The following is a 20,850-nucleotide window of genomic DNA, read 5'->3' as shown; positions in this document are numbered from 1 at the left end:
GGTTTTTAGGAAGTGGTGTGTTATGTTCACTCGTTTGTATTTCTTTCATGCGCTCAGCCAAATGGAGTGAATGTGGGACAAGTGTCTGTGCCAAGAAGCAAGGGTGGTGTATTTTAACATCCAGAAAGTATCGAAATATCAAAGAACTGGCTGAGGGGAGACAAATAAAATTAAATTAGGTAAACCAATTAATCATTTAGCTAACTATCCTCAAAAATGTTGAAAGAGTCATAGCAACAGCGCCTTATTCTATTTCTGAAAATTAGATATTGTTATTTAGGATAAATGCTTTCTACTGTACATCTTAAGATATGTGGATTTTATCTCAAATACACCATATATACAAAGAGATATTTCAAAACGCTAGCCTAAAATGTCTTGTTTGGAAGTGCACAGAGTGTAATATCACAGAAAAAGTGTGAAAAACATGTGTAAGATACAATTTAATCAGAGTAATGGAAGAGGATGGATTCCTCCCTGTAAATCTGACAGCACATAAAAGTATTTAGGACCAAGATATAAACTAATAAGCTAAAGTAAAGAAAGATAATAAGACTTTTCAGTTCCTGATTTGTCCACAAGAGAAGCAGCATCACGTTCAATTAGTTTAATGTTCTTACCACATTGCTGTTAAGACCAATCCACATAGGCACCCCATACTTTAATATCTTTAGCCATAGGAACGAATGACTGTAGGGGTCTAAGATGCTGGAAAGGTCAAATTGATCACGTTTGCAGTTTTTTCGTGCATCCTCCCATTTCATTTTGGTATGGATGAACAAATAACTACTGTTACCATAACGGATAATGCTGGATGGGGATGAACTTGTAGAAGGCAGAAACTCAGCATCTGTAAAATAAAGCATGAAAAAAGACTCATATACTTGTTCAAAAGGGGATTATGATTTCACTGTGGTTGCCAATAGAATTAAACAAAAAGCCTTTTTTCTTGATTTCATATTCCCTGACTTTTGATCAGCATGGGGTAGATGCGCTATTCTTTAAGCCAGCATCAGTAGTAAAATAAATTAAAAAGCTATAGAAAGGAAAAGAGCTGCTTAAGGGAACCTCTGACAAGGAGTAAAGGAGCATTCTGTAAAATCCTTCAGAATAGTATTACTCAAATGAATTAGGATTAGATTAGGTCACAATTTCTTTAACAATTTTTTTTTCATCAAAAGAAATGCTTTGCAGAGACTGTGTTGTTTTCCAGGGATTTTTTTTGCCAGAGAAAAGGAAAACTCCAAAACAGACCTGTCCTTAAAAATCAATCAGATATTTAAATCCAGGTTTTCAATGCTTTTTAACTTCCTTTTTGGAGGTGAATTAGCTTAATTTCGGTGTGGGTGAGTTACAGTTGCACTCCAGACAGTTCATGCTATATGTACAAGCCAGTATATTCCAGAACATGTTTTGAAAGCCAGTGTGTTCAGAAAATGACAGACAAAATCATGGAACAAATATCATGTCAAGGGTCATACTAAACACAAAGATGCAGATACAAATTCCAGGTCAGGAAGGTAGCAACATGGCAGTTACTGGGAAGGGTCAGCTGAGAGTAGTGACACTAACTGGACCTCTGACACATATGACCCTTGTGTTCCTGCCTGAAAAACAATTTGTGGATGTATCTTTATTGGAAGTGAAATGATGTTGAAACCCACACACCCAAGCAATTCCCTGAAAAACCATAAGGCTTGGTTGTGTTTTAACTGAAAAGACAAGTACCTGCATTAATTTGGCATATATATCCTCTGTTGTTATCACAACTCTCATCAGCCCACTTCCCTGCTTCCTTAACAGGATTGTTTCTCATGACAACACAATCAGCCTCGAGGAAAAAAGATATAAAATCGGTTACAAATAGCTAGAAAAAGCAAATACGAAACTTTCGTCCCTCTTTTACATCTTCAGACACAAGTAACGCTGTAGTTTTACTCTCGTATCCTTGTAACATTTAACAGCACAAGTTTTATGACATGGAGGTTCTGTTACTGTTGAACTTCACAAATGTCTTAATGTTGCTCTCTCTTGTGCAACACTGGGGTGGATAAGCAGACCAGAGAAATTCTGGTATTCTTATATCTCCAGGCATACAGCGTGGAGAGAAGGAAATCCACAGACAATTTAAAGAGAAGTGAAATCAACTGTTGTAGAAAAGACCAGTTAACTTTGCCCCAGAAAAAAACATGGACCCTCAATGGGTAATGCAACATTTCTGACTTATCAATCTCTTCAAATTTATTGTTGCAAGCTGTAATAGTACACACAGCAAAATTAGAACTGCTCCTGCCCAAAGGCAATCATTGATCTGTCAGTACCACCCTTACAGTGACATTTCAACTTCTCTGACATGGACACAATAGCTAGAACCTATGTTAGCACATATCAAACAAACAGTGATGAATGCAAAAGACTGCATGTGTACAAATGGTTTTGTGCAATGAAGCATCTGTATTTATTTTATTCTATTTACTTCTTTGGTTTTGCTGTCCAGGAGGAGATGCACAGAGAAACACTTCATTTGTGAGTGAAATGCATTAAGATTTAAAGCTTTCAAACTGAACAGTTGCATAGTATTTTGTATTAACTATGATAACTTATTTTTTGCTAAGGTCAAGTAAACTTAAAAATAAATCTGAAATTTACAAAATAGGGACTTTGTAAGTTTTCACAGAAGGCTTCATAGAAATCCTACTACTTTTCATAAAAGGAGAAAAATATATATTCTTCCTCCCAGAAGTAACATTTTAAAGATGCTTTCTCTTTTGAACTCCAAATTCTCCCAAATTTTCTCCCTCCATTAGAGATAAGAAGCTCAGAGGTGCTACTTTCAAAAACAGGAAGAAGGACTTTTTATACATAAAAATAAGATTTCTACATTAAAAATGGCGTTCAAGAGAAATAGAGGTAGTACTATAATGTGCTGTAGTTCCATAGCACAGAACTATCTAAACACATAAGATCAGAGAGGAACTCTATGACCTATCAGATCAGTTTGTATGACAGAGAAATAGGGGAAGTGGTTTTCTTTTTTTTTTTTTTTTTTAAACTGAATGGCTGTCTTTTTATAGAAGCATGTCCTTTCCACAAATGTGACTGACAGAATTTGCTTCTATGTAAGACATGGCTGTTTGAGGGGAATGTTTGTAAGTGCCCGTTGCAAGCTACATGCCAACTGAGAAACCTGCTAAGTTCAGGCACAACTGCGGTCACAGGACTAGGAGGATGTGCTCATTCAGTGTGCTTTTTGGGCAAATGCCATGAGGCAGGAATCCCAGTGTCCTCTTTACCAGAGCCTATGAGAGAACACGGGGTGAACACAGAAGCAACGTAGCCTTCACGGACACGGAGAATTGAAATCTGAAACCAGTCTTTGTATGAGCACTCCACAGAACCTGTCACCAGCTAATACAGCAACTTCCCAAGGGCTCAAAACCATTCTACTCTATTTGGATTTATATCTGACATGTATAAAAGTATGAAAGTAATAAGTCAAGCAGTAGCATGTCTCAAATTCCAACAATGCGTGAATGCAATCTAAAATCAAATTTCAGCCAACAATTTGTGATTGCTACTTACCTGACCATCATATGAGTATAAATCCGTATGTCCTGATGGGAAGCCTTTGGCCCAGTTTGTAAAGTAAACTCCTGATCCATCTGTCCAGAGGAACCTTAGTTCATGATTTATATCATTTAATCCAATCCATGTATCAGTAACAAAATCTTTCATATGGAAGGTGAGGAAAGCTAGAGTAAAAAAAGGCAAAGGAAAAGAGAAATACTTTTAATGAAGGACAATTGAAATGTCTGGCCTCACTGAGATTGGTGATATTAAATATTTTTTCTGAAATACAGAACACTTCATTGTGACAACACAAGCAGGTAAGATGAAAAGAAGGTGACTGTCAAGTTTAATGAACAGGGAACCAGATATATAACTGTGGCTTTGGGCAAAATACTTCAGCTAAGTATCTAACCTGGTACTGGGTTGAATCCCAAAAGCATGACAGAAATGCTTTTTATAATGTCTCAAGACATTTTTGAATCCTAGTCTCACAATTGACTTAGAAATATACAGCCGTGTAGATCACATACATTTTTGATAATCCCACCAGAGTGGTTACCCCCCAATGGCATCATACAGACAGCACCACTGAGCTCCTACGACGTGCATCTGCACAAGTAGTGCTGTTAAAGAACTGTGAGAGTGTTTCTTCTCTCCCTGGAACACCTGGGCCATAGCCTGCACTGTCTTAGCAGGGAGCGGAATGCACAAGCGACGTGCTTAAAATGAGTCTCAACAGAACTATTCATCACAAGCAAATCAATTACCACAGCTTTGTGCAGTCCAGGAAGGTACCTGTGTGTCTTAGCTAGCGTGGCCAGCTCACAAATAGAGCAGGCTAGGTCAGCTGGCATTCATCAACCCGCTAATCCACAATACATCAAATGCTGTGATAAAATGAACATATCATGGCTTTTGCCAACTGCTACAGTCATTGTTATGAGCTTACTTTTCTCTGCAAACAATAGATGAATTTCTGTCTGCTCTATCAACCGTTCACCTTCCTTTAGTCTTTTAAAATGAATGCAACTTACACTTCCAGAAATGAAACCTGTAGATTTCTTTGCCAAATGTTAGCATTGCCGTTCTGCCAGAAACTGTAACCAGAACTCAAGCCTTTATGCCTACACTGCCAGCAATAACAATAGTTTTGTACTAATAGCCTTATTGCTCATTTCTCTTTTACCTAGAATTCAAGCCCTGTGCATGAACCACCTGAAATCTGTACTGCAGAAATTATGTTGGATAAGAATTTAACTACGTTTGAAAAGTGAAACTTTGAGTCTCCATCTCTTCACATGTGGAAAACATAAGTAGTACTAAGTTCATGTCAGCAGTCTAAATTTAAACTGTTTAATTGCTCAGACTACAACACAGACTTGTTTTAGAATGGTTGATTTTTCAGTATGCTCTTTTGAGTTCACAAACAGTATGTGTTGTGCAACATCTGTTTCTCATCACTGTAGTATAAAATAATATTTCTAAAAAGACGGTGTTACTAACATCTATCAAAATTTTCCCCAATTTTTAATTTGAATGTGTGCCATGTTTATTCAAGCATGAGGTAATTTCCCTCTGCTCATCTCCCCAGTCAGGGATGCAGCTCTTAGGTTCATTAAAATAAGCTCCTCTAGTGAAAAGAATGGCACACCTATGTGGTGAGTTGTGGGTAGGTGTATAAGCAGTCAAACCTCTGCCCCAAGCTGCCCAGAGACAGCAAGTTCTGATCCTAAAGGTGTTCTGCTTGAGTTAATAGGAAAGCCATGCAGTGAGTTAATGCCACCTAGTGAAACTACATCATTTGGAATGGAACTTGCTGGGTCCAGCTGGCATCATGTGTAAGCAGAAAAAGCACTACTTTGGCTGCCAGGACAATATATATGTATATATATATCTAAGCCAACATTAAAATTTGGTAGATTCAGGTGAAGACTTCATTGTAAATTTCCAAAAATTTTATGTTTTGGAACAAAAATCAGATGTGCAGTCATTATTCAAATCCTGTCCATATTCACACAAATACAACAGCCATCCTGTAAAGACTAAATGTCATCTCATCTAGTTGCTACAAAACTATACACAGTACCTTGCACTTGTTCATTAGCGATAGTGGCCAGGTTTCCTCCTAAATTCATGCAAGCTGTTCGTGCAGCATGCCAAGTGACACGTTCATCTTCTGTAGATCCAAATATTTTGTAACACTAAAACATGAACAAATTCTCTATATATTATCTTTACTCCAATATCCCTCACAGATTGAAAACCACTGCTTTAAGCAAAGCAGGATGGAGAAAAGGCAGTAAAATAATGCATTTATCTGAAACAACCACATTCAGCTTAAAATGAGGTTTTTGTGCTGGTCCTTGTTCTATATAAAATTGAAGGTCTCAAGAAAGTGTTTTGTTCAACAAGACACATACTAGATTTGATCCAAAATCCCTAGAAAATAAGCAAAACCTGACTTTTTATAGACAGTCAGCTAACAGTGGTAAGTTATACATGACTGATATTAGTCTGCCTGTTTGTTTATTTGACTCTACAAAGCATACCACATTAGTAAAGTTAAAGAAGACAAAATGCATTCAGTACCGAAAAAGCATTATGGTTTTGTTAAAAAACATCAAGATCAAAGCATCAATACTTCAGGAACTCTGTCTAAACTCTTTAGGAAATGCATATCAAAAGGTTTGAAGAGATGACTACAGAGTGACTTCCGTCAACTGCAACTGAATATGCTCATCTGCCACTTTATTAGAAGCATCAAAAAAGCACCTTTACTGCAAAAGAGTGGATGGGCAAACAAAGAAAAGCATGCAGGCATCAACCAGCTCTCTGCAAAAAAAAAATAATATTTTACTTTAATAAGAAACAATGTTACTAAATAATTCCCTTGTTTTCTATTTAATGCTTTGCCAAACATCCAACATGCACTGTATTTGTTATGGTACCTTATTATGAAAGGAAAGCCAAGTTGGATGACATCCTCTTGGAGTTGAAAATGTTGTTGGAGGAACAGTTGAATTAATGGAACTGTTGTGCCTTTCACATATGTAGGGATTTGGATAGCCACAGTTTATATCATTCCAAAATCCTGAATGTAAGATAAATGGGGAACTGCATGACACCACATCCAGAGCTGCTTACATGGAAATCAATTTCACTCTTTCTTACAGAAAGTGATTTTAGTTGAAAGATAAGATCAAAGCCTCAGAGTCTCTCAGTTTATTATCATTCTGTATCAGCATCTAGGATAAATATGTCACTTTATACACACTGTAATTACAGAATGTTAAAAGCAGTGTAGAACCAGGTACTAGAAATACCAATTTTATAGTGGCACATTAGGCCAATTTTAATAAAAAATATAAAGCAGTTGTTAGCAAACACAACCACAGACCTGTATCAGAGCTTCCCCATGCTAGGGGGAAGGTTAAGGTAAACACAAGAGCACAAAACTATTAAGTCCTGAGTATAATACTACGGTCTCCTTCTAAAAGGAAGCAACTTTTTTGCACAACAAAATTGTGCAAAAGAACAAATAAAAGAGGGGAAGGGGTGCCTCAGAAGAAAAAAAAAATTGTGACACAAACACACAAATAATGAAATTCAGGAACAAACATAAAAAACTCACCTAAGTTCTTATACATAACTACACAGTTTTCATCATTATTTGCAAAGTTAGGTTCATGTGGTGCCCATGCCAAATAATTCACTGGAGTGCCATCCATCCAGCTTAAGAAAAACAATCCAACAAAACACTTCTTTAACATACAAATAGAATTGCTTCCATGTTACAAAAAGTAATTTGCAATATGTTTAGTATAGCCGTTCATGGTTTAAGGTGTACAAGGTTTTTTGACCAATTTGCCTCTTTGCTAATTGCACTAAACTTACTCTCTGCGCAAAGACATAGGGTATGTGTCGAAGTTCTGTTTACTCTGCATTTAAGTGATATGTTGACACTTTTGCAACTGATAGGACAATATTCAAAATAATCATTCAAGCCAACATGAAAGCCAGACATCATTTCAGCATGAGAGTGCACAGATGCTCACCGTTTCCCCCAAGACATACATTCCCTGTGCCTATCACAGAGATAAAAGATTTTATTTAACACTGGTAAAATGCTTGATCTTTCCCCCATGCAGAGGAAAAGGGTATGACAAACCACTTACAAGGAAATTCCTGTGACAATGTGCCTTACCATAAGGTAAAATACAAACATCGGAAAAGTTGTACATCCATGTAGATTAAACAATAAAGAACAAAATCATAACCAGGCAACCAAACACTTATTAGGAGACATATTCCTATTGGACTGCAAGTGACAGAGGTGCCCAGGTTCGCCCTTCAGGCACATACACAAGGTACTTCACTTAAGAGTATATTCATCTTAGGGTCCCTACAAACACAATGGAATCGCAGACACACCTCATTTTCAGAAGGTGACCTGGCCCACCTAACATCCTAATTATCCTCTGGAGGGTCTTCACTGTCACTGTGGACTATAAGGAGAACCAAGAACTACCAGGCATCTCTCCAGGCACTTCAAGACCCAGACTGAACGGAATCCAGGCCTAAATTAGCATCACATGTAAAAATCAATATGGTGCTGCATGCTGACACTCAGAAAAGCTTGCAGAAAACCTGAAGTTATATAATGGCAACAGCTATCTTTGTTCTACAAAAAAGAAAATAGGTTGCATTTTTCCCTTTATTACAGTCTGTTCCCAACAGTTAAGGAGGGGAAAAAGAATGTTTTTACTTACCAAAAATCTTATATATTTTGAGTTGGGGCATCTGTTTATATTTTCAATATAAATCATGGAATAAAGGAAACTAGAATTCCTGAATAAAAATTCAAAATACATTATCTGCAGTGTAATTTTTCTGCTAGCTTTGGGTGAATTCTATTTAGGAAACATGCAGTATTTCTCCTGGATAATCTGGAGCTAAATTAATATGGAATTAAACCACTTGAGAATACAACCATGTTTAAATTAAGACTCAAAACTAGCTATGTCCTTTGAAAATCCATGCCCTATTGAGTTAATTTGTTTGGTCCTACAGACTACAAAATCTTAAAACAAACAGTAAAGCAGAACTTTCCAAATCTAATAGACCTGATGTAAACTTATAAAAACAAAGTTAATGCTTTTATATTGTTAAAGAATAAATCAAATTTTAGGGTTTATGGATCTACTCTAGCTTCCAGTGGTGTCAAGGAGAAATTCCATTTACTTGAAAAGGAGTTGGTCTTCTACGAAGAAAAAATTTCACCAGTATCAACAGGAAATACTTTTTTAAAATTCCTTATATTAGCTATATTTTATTGGAGTATGGACAAGGCAGACAACAGCTGAGGGCAGAACTCAGATCAAGCTTTTTTCCTGCTATAATCAAATATAGAATAACCATAGTATTAGTACAGTGAGAATGCGTAACAACAGAAATGGGATTTTTTAAAAAGTGGATTAAATATAATGGCACATTGTAGTATATTTACTACACAATAAATTTTTACAACCTTCATAATCAAAAAACACTAAGTATGAAAATCCCACAGAATTCAGAAGAAAAACATTCTCATTTGCTTTGACAGGCCACAATTTCATTCAAGCACTTCATTATATTTGCTCTGCTCAGTAGATTTCTTTATTTTAAAGCACAATGCAAGCTTGATGGTTTTAATTGGCCTACCTTGTCCGTTGGTCAACACTCAGTTGTAACCCAATGAAATATGAATCCTCTTTGCCATTTTTCAAGATCTAGAATGTAAAGATTAAAATTGTATAAATATCCTCTTTTTATCATCAAAATCTATTATGTTAATAATGAGTAATATACATCTGACTGACAGAGGATATGAATTACTATATTCTCTAGCTACAACACTTAAGTTAAAGCAGCTCACAAGTGACAGTCCACAGTCAAATTTCACCACTGGCCAAAAGGTGTGGTCACTATATCAACAATTCTCACAGTCTTACTTGAAAGTCACTGAAATCAGCACCTCTTGCACAGTTTCTGCAGTGGACATCATCTGACAAATTTCTTGCAAGGGACAAGCCTTCCTACAATTTGGATATAAATTGATATAGGCCCTTGTGTCATCTCACTGCCACTCTTCAGCCAGCTCAGGAAAAGTTTTATGTAGTTCAAATCTGACTTTCCAGCACATTCTTGATTAAAAGAAGTTGGCCTCAAGACAGTATAAACAGGCAACCAGCCCCAGCCACCTAGGAAATATAATTTAAAAGCTTTTTCTCATGGCATAATCCATGCCTCAAGTTGTTCTTCCTACATAATTATATTCTCCCCACAAGGAGAAGGAGGCAAAGGGGCAAACCTGAGGGACCAAAAAGAGGCTGCTAGGTAGACTACATCCCAGATACACTGACAAGATCAAAAGCCAATGTTCTGAGTGTTGCATGTAAGCCAATATCTGTTTTGATCCACCATTAAGATATCTTGAGTTTATCTTTTGATAAACATTACTTTCAGTTAACTCACCTGCCTTACAGAATCGTAGCTCACAAGTATAATACTTCTTGCTAAAATGAAGCCACAGATCAATTAAAAGTAAGCATTAAGATTTACCTTAGCACATTACCAGTTGCAGATAGATATAATGTGGTGTAACCGCCACATGGAATAGGAAACACAGGTAATGATCTGTTTAATGCTTACTGTGCTTATTTCTATACAAAATACCAAACCAAAATTGTCCTTGTCTCAGCTATGAAACAATCTACAAAAAGACTTGAGTTTTTTCTTCATATTAATCTGGCTTAATGCTACAGTAATTTCACTATCATAAAACTTCTAGGGAGAACACCAGGGTGAAAAGGATTTGTGCCCATGCTCACTTGTTTTGGATGATTTATTCCATAGTATTAATGATTTTTCTTACATATCGCCAGAGGAACTTTCTTTCACTTTCACTCTGAATGACGGCAAGGTCTCCAAAGTTCCTTTTGCAGAACTCTCGAGCTTTTTCCATAGGAACACTCTCCGTGCTGAAATAATATTGTTTGTCTTCGTGTATAATCCATCCATCCTCAGTAGTCTTGTATTCTGTAAGATAAACGGTAAGCTAACTATATTGTTCCTGAGATACAAGACGTTCTTATTAGCAAAATTTTTAAAATGCTTTTAGACTTACACACACACAAATAGTAATAGCAATAACACTTACTGGGTGCAGGAGATTCTGTTGGTTCAGGCTTTACACTTGCACCTGTAAGAAAAAAATTATTTATTATGATTGTACACTTTCTGCTGTAAGAGAAAATATTTACTATGATTGATAGGTGTGTTTTTCTATTGGCATTAAATTTTACGGTTAGCAATGGATTTAACACCAAAAACTAGAAGGAACTAAATAGCCTAAATCTCTTATTTTTGGTACACTATTCAATTTTAAACACATATTCTTGTTCCCTGAGGCTCTAAATATGAGCTATTCCTAATGTGCAAGGTATTATAAAATACCTTGAAATTTACCTGAATTAAGTAATTATTTTTGGTATTCACTGGATGCAGAAAACCTTATGTCCCAAAGCATTAACTCTATTAAGACAGTTCTGCATGTCCCTCTCCCTCCTTTCTCCAGGTCACATATACATGAATTCTGGCTTAAACCAGAGGCAGCAGGAACGTGGGCTGGGTTATCTTCTTCCATGGTGCCCTAGCTACTACAGAGTGAGGTTTTTTCCGTCTGTCTCTGGTTCAGAAGAACTTCTATCTGGATCTTAAAAATTTCCCTAGATAAAATCTCATTGGAAAAGATCCCAAGAAATTAACTGCTCCTTTCTGAAAAGAAGACTTCAGGCTAAAGAACTCCCATGTTTGTTTTTGCTATGGCATCATGGAGATGGCATCCTGGATGGCATCATTACCATCTCAAGAAAACAATTTCTAATACAGGAGATCTCTGTCTTTATAGGTTTACCAATTTATTTTGTGCTAAAATATATTTAATTTCAGAGATACTGGCATTTAATAAAAAATCCTCTGCCTAAGAAATTCTTTTACTGATATAAAGCAGAGCTGGGTACTTTATTGACAATAATCTAATGCAGCATTTTTATTTGGCTCCCGTCCCTCCCAGTATAAGAATGTGGTAAAATGTTTAAATGAGTGCTTTCTAAAATACTCAAACTTAGGTAGATGCACTGCTTCTGGAACTCAAGAGTTCCCTAAATTATAAATTTTGTCTTGATGTCTTCAGAAAATAAAAAGCATCCTAACTCAGATCTCAAGAGAATTTAGCAGGAAACCAACATATGAATATAAAACCCAGTCAAAGCAAAATAAAGTATCATCTCGAAACCAGGCTCCATCTTGCAACTACAGACTCAATTAGGTGACAATTGTACCTGAGCCAAGTAAAGGAGGGAGTTTTCACACATAAAAATTCAAGTATGCGAACTGATTTGCAAACTATTTTCTAATAACTTGAAACTCAACTCAGAAAAAAAATTCCAAAATAGGATTTGTTGGAGAAGGCATGAAGTTCTCTAAATGAAAAGTCAAAAGTGAATGTGAATATTCAAAGTAACATTTCCTATTTTTCAAGCATCCCATTTCCCCTTCTGAAATCAGAGAGAAAGAACAGTGAGAAATCCTAGCAGGGCACCAAAGGCTCTGTATCTTTAAATGCATTGAAGACATGGAAATCCTTATACCACTTTGATATTTCATATTCCACAGGGAACCATTCTGATAAACAGGTTTTTGAAAATTTTTATTTCTTAAAGTTAAGGAAAAAATAAACTGAGAATCTTTTCTTATTATACTAATATACAGGAGTAAGCGATACCTTTTCTTATCTGGCAAATCCATCCATATAGATAATCACAGTGCCTGTCATTCCAAAGCATGCTGGAATCACCACTGATCTCTGCACAAAGTTCAATTCCTTGATAATTATTGGGTTCTCCAAAGCCCCAGTTTTCATACCTCACCTATGACAGAAAAAGTTTTGTGAAGATTCTGTTATATAGAAAGAAAATAACGGAGAGAGGGAGGAGACAGCATCAAATCACAGGCCTACAATTTGTTCCTACTGTCAGTTTAAAAATTTACATAAGAGGAAAACAGAATCTCCCCCTGAAAATGCTGACATTTCAAACTTTTTTTCAGATTGCAAGTGGCCTGCAGCTTAGATAACAGTTGTTTCCAATCACACCTGGAAGAATATTGACATTTTTATAGGACCTAAATTCTGTAAAATTCATCTAATAACAATGATGGGGCATGCTACTTGTTGATATTAAATTAAGTCAATATCCTGTATGAGTAAAATAGTAGGACATTATTGAGACATAACAAAAATATTGGCATTTTTCTCAGAAAAATATTACTGCTATTCTAATTTTCCTGTATAAATTCCAGTTTCAGTTTTCTGTACAGTAAACTTCCATCAATATATTTTGACCAACCTTGCATGACATACACCGACATCTCCAAAACCACTTTTGTTTCTACAGTTTTATATCTTAGCCTAAAGTACAGTCACCAGCATAAAACAACTTCCTTCAGCTCCATGGAATGTAGGCCAATTCAGATAAAGATACAATTAGTAAAGAAGAGAAATACTAAAGATGGACTATTTTACTCAAAAAATCCTTGCATTTATAAGAACATCCTTTTAGTCTACATGAATTTAATTTTCTTGTTGATTCAATGCACATTTTCTTATCAAAAATCAGTATGTTTTAGCCAAAAAAATCAAGCCATGAAATTGCTATTCATAAGCTTTCCTAAAGAGATCATGACACAGTACAGGGTTATGATTAAGCATAAAATTACACAGAAACACATACACCACACACACTTGAGAAGCACAGGGAATGCAAAATAACAGCTGTGGAAAATTAAATCACTCACTGGAGATCCATCACTCCAAACAAAGCCATCATCAGGATTCAAGTAATATAAGCCCATCCAGAAATGCTGGTGGTAATAGCCATTGTTCCTAAAAAAAAAAACCAAACCCAAAAAAACCCCAATAAATGTCCCGTTTATAAGAAGTTTAAACACAAAACCAAAACTAATAAGGACATTACAATATTTTTAATAATCTATCATGCACAACAATTAATAGGCTTCTCTAAAAATAATCCTTAAAGCTGATTTCCACCAGGGTGGAAATTAATTAAAATGCAACCACTTCTAGCTGTTATCACTGTTCATTAACTCAGACAGATTGAAATACTGATCAAGAAAATGTCCAGATCCAATCCAACTCCCGAAAATAAGGTGGCTTAATACTTTTGTGTAATGGTCCAATAGCTACCGGTGCTCCATTTATCAACTCTCCATTTTCTCTGTAAAGGCACTTAACGGTTTCCAAATACAAAGCTACAACTTGCAGTTGAATCACATTTGAAAAATAGCACCTTAAGCTAATTATTGTCTGCAAGTAGACACACTTTACTATTTATCTGAATTGAGTCAATTTGTTGTAATGCAGCATCTGAGACTTCTTCCTTACTGTAAGTACATAGCTCGGATTCTAGTACGGTTTTAGCATTTGCAAGGCTGTCATGTTTCAGTCTTGCTTCCTAGTTAGACAGGGATGTACAAGTTCATTGAGCCCAGTCTATTCAGGTCATATTGCAAGTGTTACCTTTTTAAGAGTATTTGATCTCATTCAGAAATCTCACACCTGCTTTTTACAATTCAGGGACCTACTAACCTTATTCACATTCCCTGTGTAGGAGAAAATGAACCTGAAGTTGCTTCTGCTTTCTGATTAGTTCATAAAAATGACAAACAATCAACACCTTGACCAGATTTATATCACAACTGTTACCCCATTTGTACACTTGCTTATGTGAAAACAACTGGTATCTGTGGTAATTTTATAATATCCCCAAATCCACAGTAAATATTTTTACATCAGATGTTAAATGTTGCCTCAACTAAATATCTTGCCAATCTCATTTTAGCATGAGCTTCTGGGGTGATTGCCACTAGTCATACAACTCCTGCTATGTCATCAGCTGTGCTTTTTTGCTATGTGTTTGATACAGACGCAGATAATGAATCCAGACTGGCTTATATTGAAGTAAAAACATACACCTAAAATGAAATATTTCAGAAAGATCAAAAGGTTAATTAAAGTGAATGGATGACCACACCACAGATACTCACGCGATAGAACGCCATATCACATACTGTTCTTCTTTACCATTAATGGAGGCCAGATCTCCTCCTACAGCTCGACAAAACTCTTGAGATTCAAGCCATGTTTTCTTTTGCTCTCCTCTTGAAAAAGGCTAAAGAGAACATTTTGCAATCAGATGAAATAGACCATATAGATCACAAGATCAAGAAACATCAGCTACCCAAAAGCAATTCACTTACAATTAACTTGTTTTGTGGGGATTACAGGAACTTTGAATATAAGTTTTATGAGTGTTCACCTCTGTGAAACACAAGCTTAGTATAAGTGTCTTTAAGCCAAGCTAGCAAACTGCATTACTGACAAGAGCATCACCTACAAGACAACAACTAGGAGAAAGGCACTTTTAATCTTAAAAGAATGGGAAATTCAGTCTTAAAAGAATAGGAAATTATGATCAGAAGATCAGACATGAAGATCAGACTTTATCGGAATAAATAAAACCATGAGCATTTCGATAGAAGGGAACAAGACCTCTACATGTAATCTGTAAATAAGCTTATGAAACAGTAAGACACATGTATACCTATTTTTATTGCATGTATGTGCAGCAAATAGAAACTACCTTAATGCAGAAATAAGCAACATACTTACTTTGAAACAGAAGCTAATACGATTGTTTGAGTCCCAACCTTCTGGACACCGGGGAATAGGAGTTGTTGTAGGAACAGGTGGAAGTGTCACTCCCTCTGCCCACACTTTGCATAGGAACTTTGCCTTTTCTTCACATTTTATTACATCCCATAATCCACCTGCAATTCCAGTCCTCATGGCAACACAGCCTGGCTTTCTTCCTAGTTGTAAACAGGAATGCACAAAGGCAACAGTTAGGGGGTCATGAGAATTTAGAGATCTTCATATTCTATCCTGACGGAAATTAAGTCTTTGTACAGAGTCAAAAATGTTTCTAATGTTAGAGCGGGCCCAGAGGAGGGCCACGAAAATCATCAGAGGGCTGGAACACCTCTCCTATGAAGAAGGGCTGAGACAGTTGCAGTTGTTCAGCCTGGAGAAGAGAAGGCTCCAGGGAGACCTTATCACAGCCTTTCAATATATAAAGGGGGCTTATAAGAAAGATGGGGAGAGACTTTTTACCAGGCCCTGCAGTGACAGGACAAGGGGCAACGATTTTAAAATGAAAGAGCGTAGGTTTAGACTGGACATAAAGAAGAAAATTTTTTTATGACGAGGGTGGTGAAACACTGCAACAGGTTGCCCAGAGAAGTTGTGGATGCCTCATCATTGGAAATGTTCAAGGTCAGGTTGAACGGGGCTTTCAGCCACCTGATCTAGCGCAAGATGTCCCTGCCCATGGCAGGGACACTAGATGGTCTTTAAATGTCCCTTCTGACCCAAACCATTCTGTGATTCTATGATTCTAATTCATGAAGAAAAAAAAGGCAAAAAAATCTGTGGTTCATCCATATCTGAGACACTGATTTGTGACTCACATCAAATCACCTCCAGTGGCTGACTCTAGCAACATCATAACCTGCGATCCAACAAATTCTCCCATAAAACTGAAGATGTGGTTAGAGCTAGTTTCTCAGATTTGTCAAATTTGACTAAGATTTTAAAAAATGAACTTGCTATATATAGGCCCAGTATTGGCTTCATGGTCTGCATAGCCTTACCACTCCACCTGACACATTCAAATCGGCATTTAGACACTGAAGTTAAAGAGAATCAGAGTATCTCCTGAAAGGCAAATGCAACACACCAGAACCCTGAAGGCTGACGACCATCCCCTTTCTAATGTGATCACGTCAGAGATGAAATGACCTCCCACCCCCACAATTTTATTAGAACAGAAAAAAATAGCAATGTTTTCATCAACAAAACTTAGTAAATGAGGAAATCACAATTAATCTAGCAAAGATATTAACTAAAAAAAGATTAAACACAAATCTTCCCTTGGCCCTCTTGTCTTTTCCTACAATCCCATTTTCTCTAAGACCAGAGATGCTTCATGCATGCTGTGATCTCACACACCTCAGAACATGCAGTGAGCAAGTGTACTATGAGATATGACTGAACAAGGACTTGCAAGCAGGGCGCAGTATGCCTGCAGAGATTGCTCTTCCATAGTAGTACAGACACAGACTTTCCCAGAACAGACACAAATCAAAAACTGGATCTCAATTTAAAGTTTCTTCCCAAGCTCATGTTAAAAACTCATTTCAGCACTAAGCAGGAAGTTAGCAACAGCACTGCATGCTTGAGAAAGCAGCCAGATATATTTGAGAGCAACTAGTCATTATACCATCAAGCAAGGGCTAAGGAATGAAGTAAAAAAATTCAAGTAGTGAGCAATGTATTTTGGGCACTGGACTCATTAAGCAGTATAGAGCCATACCTACCAGGCATTTCAGAATTCCAGTGTGTAAATAAGACAGATTCGCCATTAGCCCACTTGAACGTTCCCTTTTCTTCTACATCTGAAAGTCCAATCCAAAAGTATCTTTCTGTTCTCAGCCCAATCAGGCTAGTCAGATAGGCTTGTTCGTACCTGTTCAAAAGAACACAACAGTTAAATTAATACTGTTAAATTTATTTTAAAAAGTTGTAAAAGGTTTGTTATTTTCTCAAAATTACCGCTGTACCTTCCTGAAAGTGTAGCTTGGATGGACTTACTTGAACAAAGCACATAACAAAACATTACATAATAGATATTTTGCAAGCTTGAATATCAGAGTATTCTGCCTTCTCTTTGGATGTCCAGTAAAGAAAGTGACATAGTCATGGACTGGCATGAAATTGGTGGGAAAGAAGAAACCTGACATGACTTCTGTGTTATACCACTGTATTTTTTGAGAGTTTCTACTACCCTTGTATTTTAATGACTTTTTGTTTCAGGCAAATCCAAAACTGGAAAAGGAATCTCAGCATTATTGGAGAAATATACAAAAGTAAAGGCTGGAGTAGTATGATACTAAATTATCAAACTAAGGAACACTGCAAATTAGATCCAATGATCATGAAGGAAAAGCTATGTTTGGGAAACAACCTATGTAGCCATAAAGCCTGTCATAGTTCATTATGGTATTTAAACAAACAGCTCTTAAGAAATCAAAGCAAATAAAAGAAGTCCCCCCTGAACAAGGTATAGTCTGAAGACCACATTAATGTTAAACCATTTTTGTGACAGCTGCAGTGCTACCTACATTTAGAGAGCTACCATCCGTGACAGCTAGAGCTTTCACACTAGAACATATCTATTTAGATTATATAGAAACAAATAAGAGAAAGTATAAAGCATCGAGTCAACTGCAAGTGAAATGAGCTTTGTTTCTTAACCCTAACTTTCATTTTCCCAATATTCCACAATCAATAATGTGCACCAGTTGTTCAGAAATTTAGCACACACTGAACCCTGGCTGAATTGTGATGGATTTTCAGGTACCAAACACTTCGATCACAATTTGGTTTCTTATTTAAATCTTTTAAAAGTAGCTCAATTCCGAGAAGACCAGAGAGGTGAAAATTATATCCTCTTGCTCATCTGAACTACCTTTTGAAAGGAATTCAGAGCCATACCTCTTTATTTAATAATCAAAATTGGATTCTGCATCCCTCACTCAAGCCACTGCAATTAAGGAAATAGAAAATATAATTCTATTTTTTTCCTTGACATAACCGTCTATACCAATAGTGATTTCACAGCCATCACCTATTTTTACTATAAGCTGAATTCCTGGATTTGAATACACATGCAAAAACTGTGAGAAGTTCTGTATCTACAGATAGCTGTCCTCTCAAGCAAGATTTTTGTCCAGATCAGAATCTTTATTTTGATATTCAGATGATGCTAGATGTTAAATCCTCATGTGATCCCCTCATGCAAATAGAGTTTTACATACCTGTCTTCAATAGTTGCTAAAAAGGCCTGATGCCTTCCACAGGTTTGATTTGCTTGAGAAAATGATACAAATGTATTTCCAATGAAGTAACAATAAAAACCATGTCTTTTCCAACCCTGTCAGAATAAACATTAAGTGATCGCATATGTTGCAGCTTTTCTAAACATTTAAAAACAAACAAACAAACAAACACACACAACAAAACTGATTTATACCACTGTCAGCTAACCATTAGACAAAGGAACAACTGAACTGAAAAAGCCAGACTGGAAACAGGCAGGATCAAAGCTTTTTAAAATTTTCTTTCATAAAACAATTTTTCACATATAATGCATTTTTAATCGGTGCATTCCACTTATGAAGGCATGAGAGGCTTTGCTGTGCACCTTTAGCACTCAGTGTAGGATTATAACTAGCACATAGGCATTGTGCAATCGTGAGAATGGTCTTGAGAAGCAAATTTCAGCTTGGCTTTTCAGAAAGGGAATGACACCTCAAACAAATTTGTTTATTATTAACTAACATTAACACTCTCTTCTAATGTTTTCTCATTCAAATGTCATTAACTCAGGAATATGCTTACAGAGGAAGAGTTTGCTGTGACCAGCCACAATTCACACCACTTTTCTTCTGATGGTTTTCAATTTCTCACCTATGAGAGACTTTGTTCTACGAGCATGCACTTAGTTCTCTAGGCAAGGATAACACCCATAAGCATTAGGATCCCTTTATCTTCTCCAACAGTTGAATATTTGTAAGGTTCCCAGGTACTCTTTTACAAATACTGGGAAAAAACATCAAAGACTTCCTCTGCAGCTGTATAAAGCAGACTTGGGAGAAAAGGCAATTTCTTCATGGAAGACAAAAACCCAGTAAGATTCCCTATGACATAACAAATTACACTAGGTTTTTTGGCATTACTGAGTGTTATGTTACCAGAAGGCGAGCATTACCAAATAAACAATAGATCTGCTGGCAGTTCAGAAGGAGCACAATGGATTCATTTTGCTCAGGCACTCCTAACAAATTCTTCAAAGTAGAGAGCACTGCCAGCGACCACAGCAAAGCCTTGAGAATAGTATGTAGACAAGCACACCCTTCCTGCTGTGAATTATTTTGAAGAAAATTGTAGGCAGAGCTGAAGAGCAACTGCTGCTACAGGCAAATTCCTTAGGAGGGCTTGAATGCCAATTAAGGAAAAATGGCCTGCTGCAGGGACTACAGGTTTGAGTTTTGGTTTAAGTTCTGGAAAAAGAAAGGGAGCATCAAAAGCCAAATGACAGTCAGAACCTAGATTTATTCATATGTATCACCTATCCCATCTGCCATAGCAATGAGAAGGCCAACTGTTCTGATGATAACACAGAACCCATTTTTCCTGTTTCATCTGTCACCTAGGTAGCATTGTCTCCTCTTAATCATTCCTAGCAGCCTATTCAGATCAGACAGCTTTTTCTTCACTTACTCTCTGGCAGCCCATGTCAATAGTTTCCTCTTCTGTAGGAGCTTCTGACATGGGTTTCCTTTTACAGATGTAGCCAATTTTCTTTTCACAAGAATGGTCTGCCCAAAATCCATCCTGAACATAAGAACACAACATAACAGTCAAGTGGGATTTAGTCTTCAAAAAAGGTGCTTTATGCTTTTAAGTATTTCATTATTTTTTTCTAGCTTTAAAAGAAACAAAACCTACACCTAACTTCAGTACTTCACTCCAACCTCATTCCAACCTCACTCCTACTGGGGCTGATTCACCATTGACTTACACCTTCTTTGATTATTTACCCCTCTGAAAAGCAAACCCTTGGAGATGATAGCAATACACCATCTTTACAAAGACTACTGATTTAATAAGCATGCAGGAGGAAAGGGAGATGTCATCTCTCCCCTCAGAAATCCAGTTGCAATAGAAAAAAAAACCAGAAGACTACATTCCTTAGTTAATACTTATATAAAACTTTGAAGATGCGAAAAGTTCCTTGTCAAAGTTAGAATTAACATTGTTACTCCTCATACTACACATTCTCAGAAGAAACAATGACATTCAGTGGGAGCTGTACTGAAAGTAAGAAACTGAGGAAGAGAAACCCCTGTGCAAAGCATTCCCTCACCTGTGGCTTAAAGACTCCGCTTTTGTAAAAGGAAAATCATAGCAGTTAGTGGCAATTTCTTTCTTCTTTTCTTTTCCTTTTTTTCTCCCACCCCCACCCCCCCCACCCCAACCAC

General features: G+C 36.7%; 1 protein-coding gene across 1 annotated transcript in view; it reads right to left on the bottom strand.

The window, feature by feature from the left end:
• The window catches only part of LOC103922411 (macrophage mannose receptor 1-like), a 66,002-nt gene that overhangs the window by 12,707 nt on the left and 32,445 nt on the right, over nucleotides 1-20,850 (bottom strand). The window contains exons 9-24 of the mRNA XM_009330550.1: nucleotides 20,090-20,203; nucleotides 18,625-18,740; nucleotides 17,125-17,273; nucleotides 15,359-15,558; nucleotides 14,734-14,858; nucleotides 13,465-13,552; nucleotides 12,395-12,539; nucleotides 10,769-10,810; nucleotides 10,484-10,647; nucleotides 9,271-9,338; nucleotides 7,202-7,302; nucleotides 6,519-6,661; nucleotides 5,657-5,771; nucleotides 3,583-3,752; nucleotides 1,729-1,831; nucleotides 621-850 (exon numbers count right to left, since the gene is read on the bottom strand). Coding sequence (XP_009328825.1) covers nucleotides 621-850; nucleotides 1,729-1,831; nucleotides 3,583-3,752; nucleotides 5,657-5,771; nucleotides 6,519-6,661; nucleotides 7,202-7,302; nucleotides 9,271-9,338; nucleotides 10,484-10,647; nucleotides 10,769-10,810; nucleotides 12,395-12,539; nucleotides 13,465-13,552; nucleotides 14,734-14,858; nucleotides 15,359-15,558; nucleotides 17,125-17,273; nucleotides 18,625-18,740; nucleotides 20,090-20,203 — 2,073 coding nt within the window. The remainder of the gene's footprint in view (nucleotides 1-620; nucleotides 851-1,728; nucleotides 1,832-3,582; nucleotides 3,753-5,656; nucleotides 5,772-6,518; nucleotides 6,662-7,201; nucleotides 7,303-9,270; nucleotides 9,339-10,483; nucleotides 10,648-10,768; nucleotides 10,811-12,394; nucleotides 12,540-13,464; nucleotides 13,553-14,733; nucleotides 14,859-15,358; nucleotides 15,559-17,124; nucleotides 17,274-18,624; nucleotides 18,741-20,089; nucleotides 20,204-20,850) is intronic.

The sequence above is a fragment of the Pygoscelis adeliae genome, unplaced genomic scaffold, assembly GCF_000699105.1.
Source record: "Pygoscelis adeliae isolate BGI_AS28 unplaced genomic scaffold, ASM69910v1 Scaffold27, whole genome shotgun sequence".
Classification (NCBI taxonomy): Eukaryota; Metazoa; Chordata; class Aves; order Sphenisciformes; family Spheniscidae; genus Pygoscelis; species Pygoscelis adeliae.
This window is presented reverse-complemented; position numbering and strand designations above follow the sequence as displayed.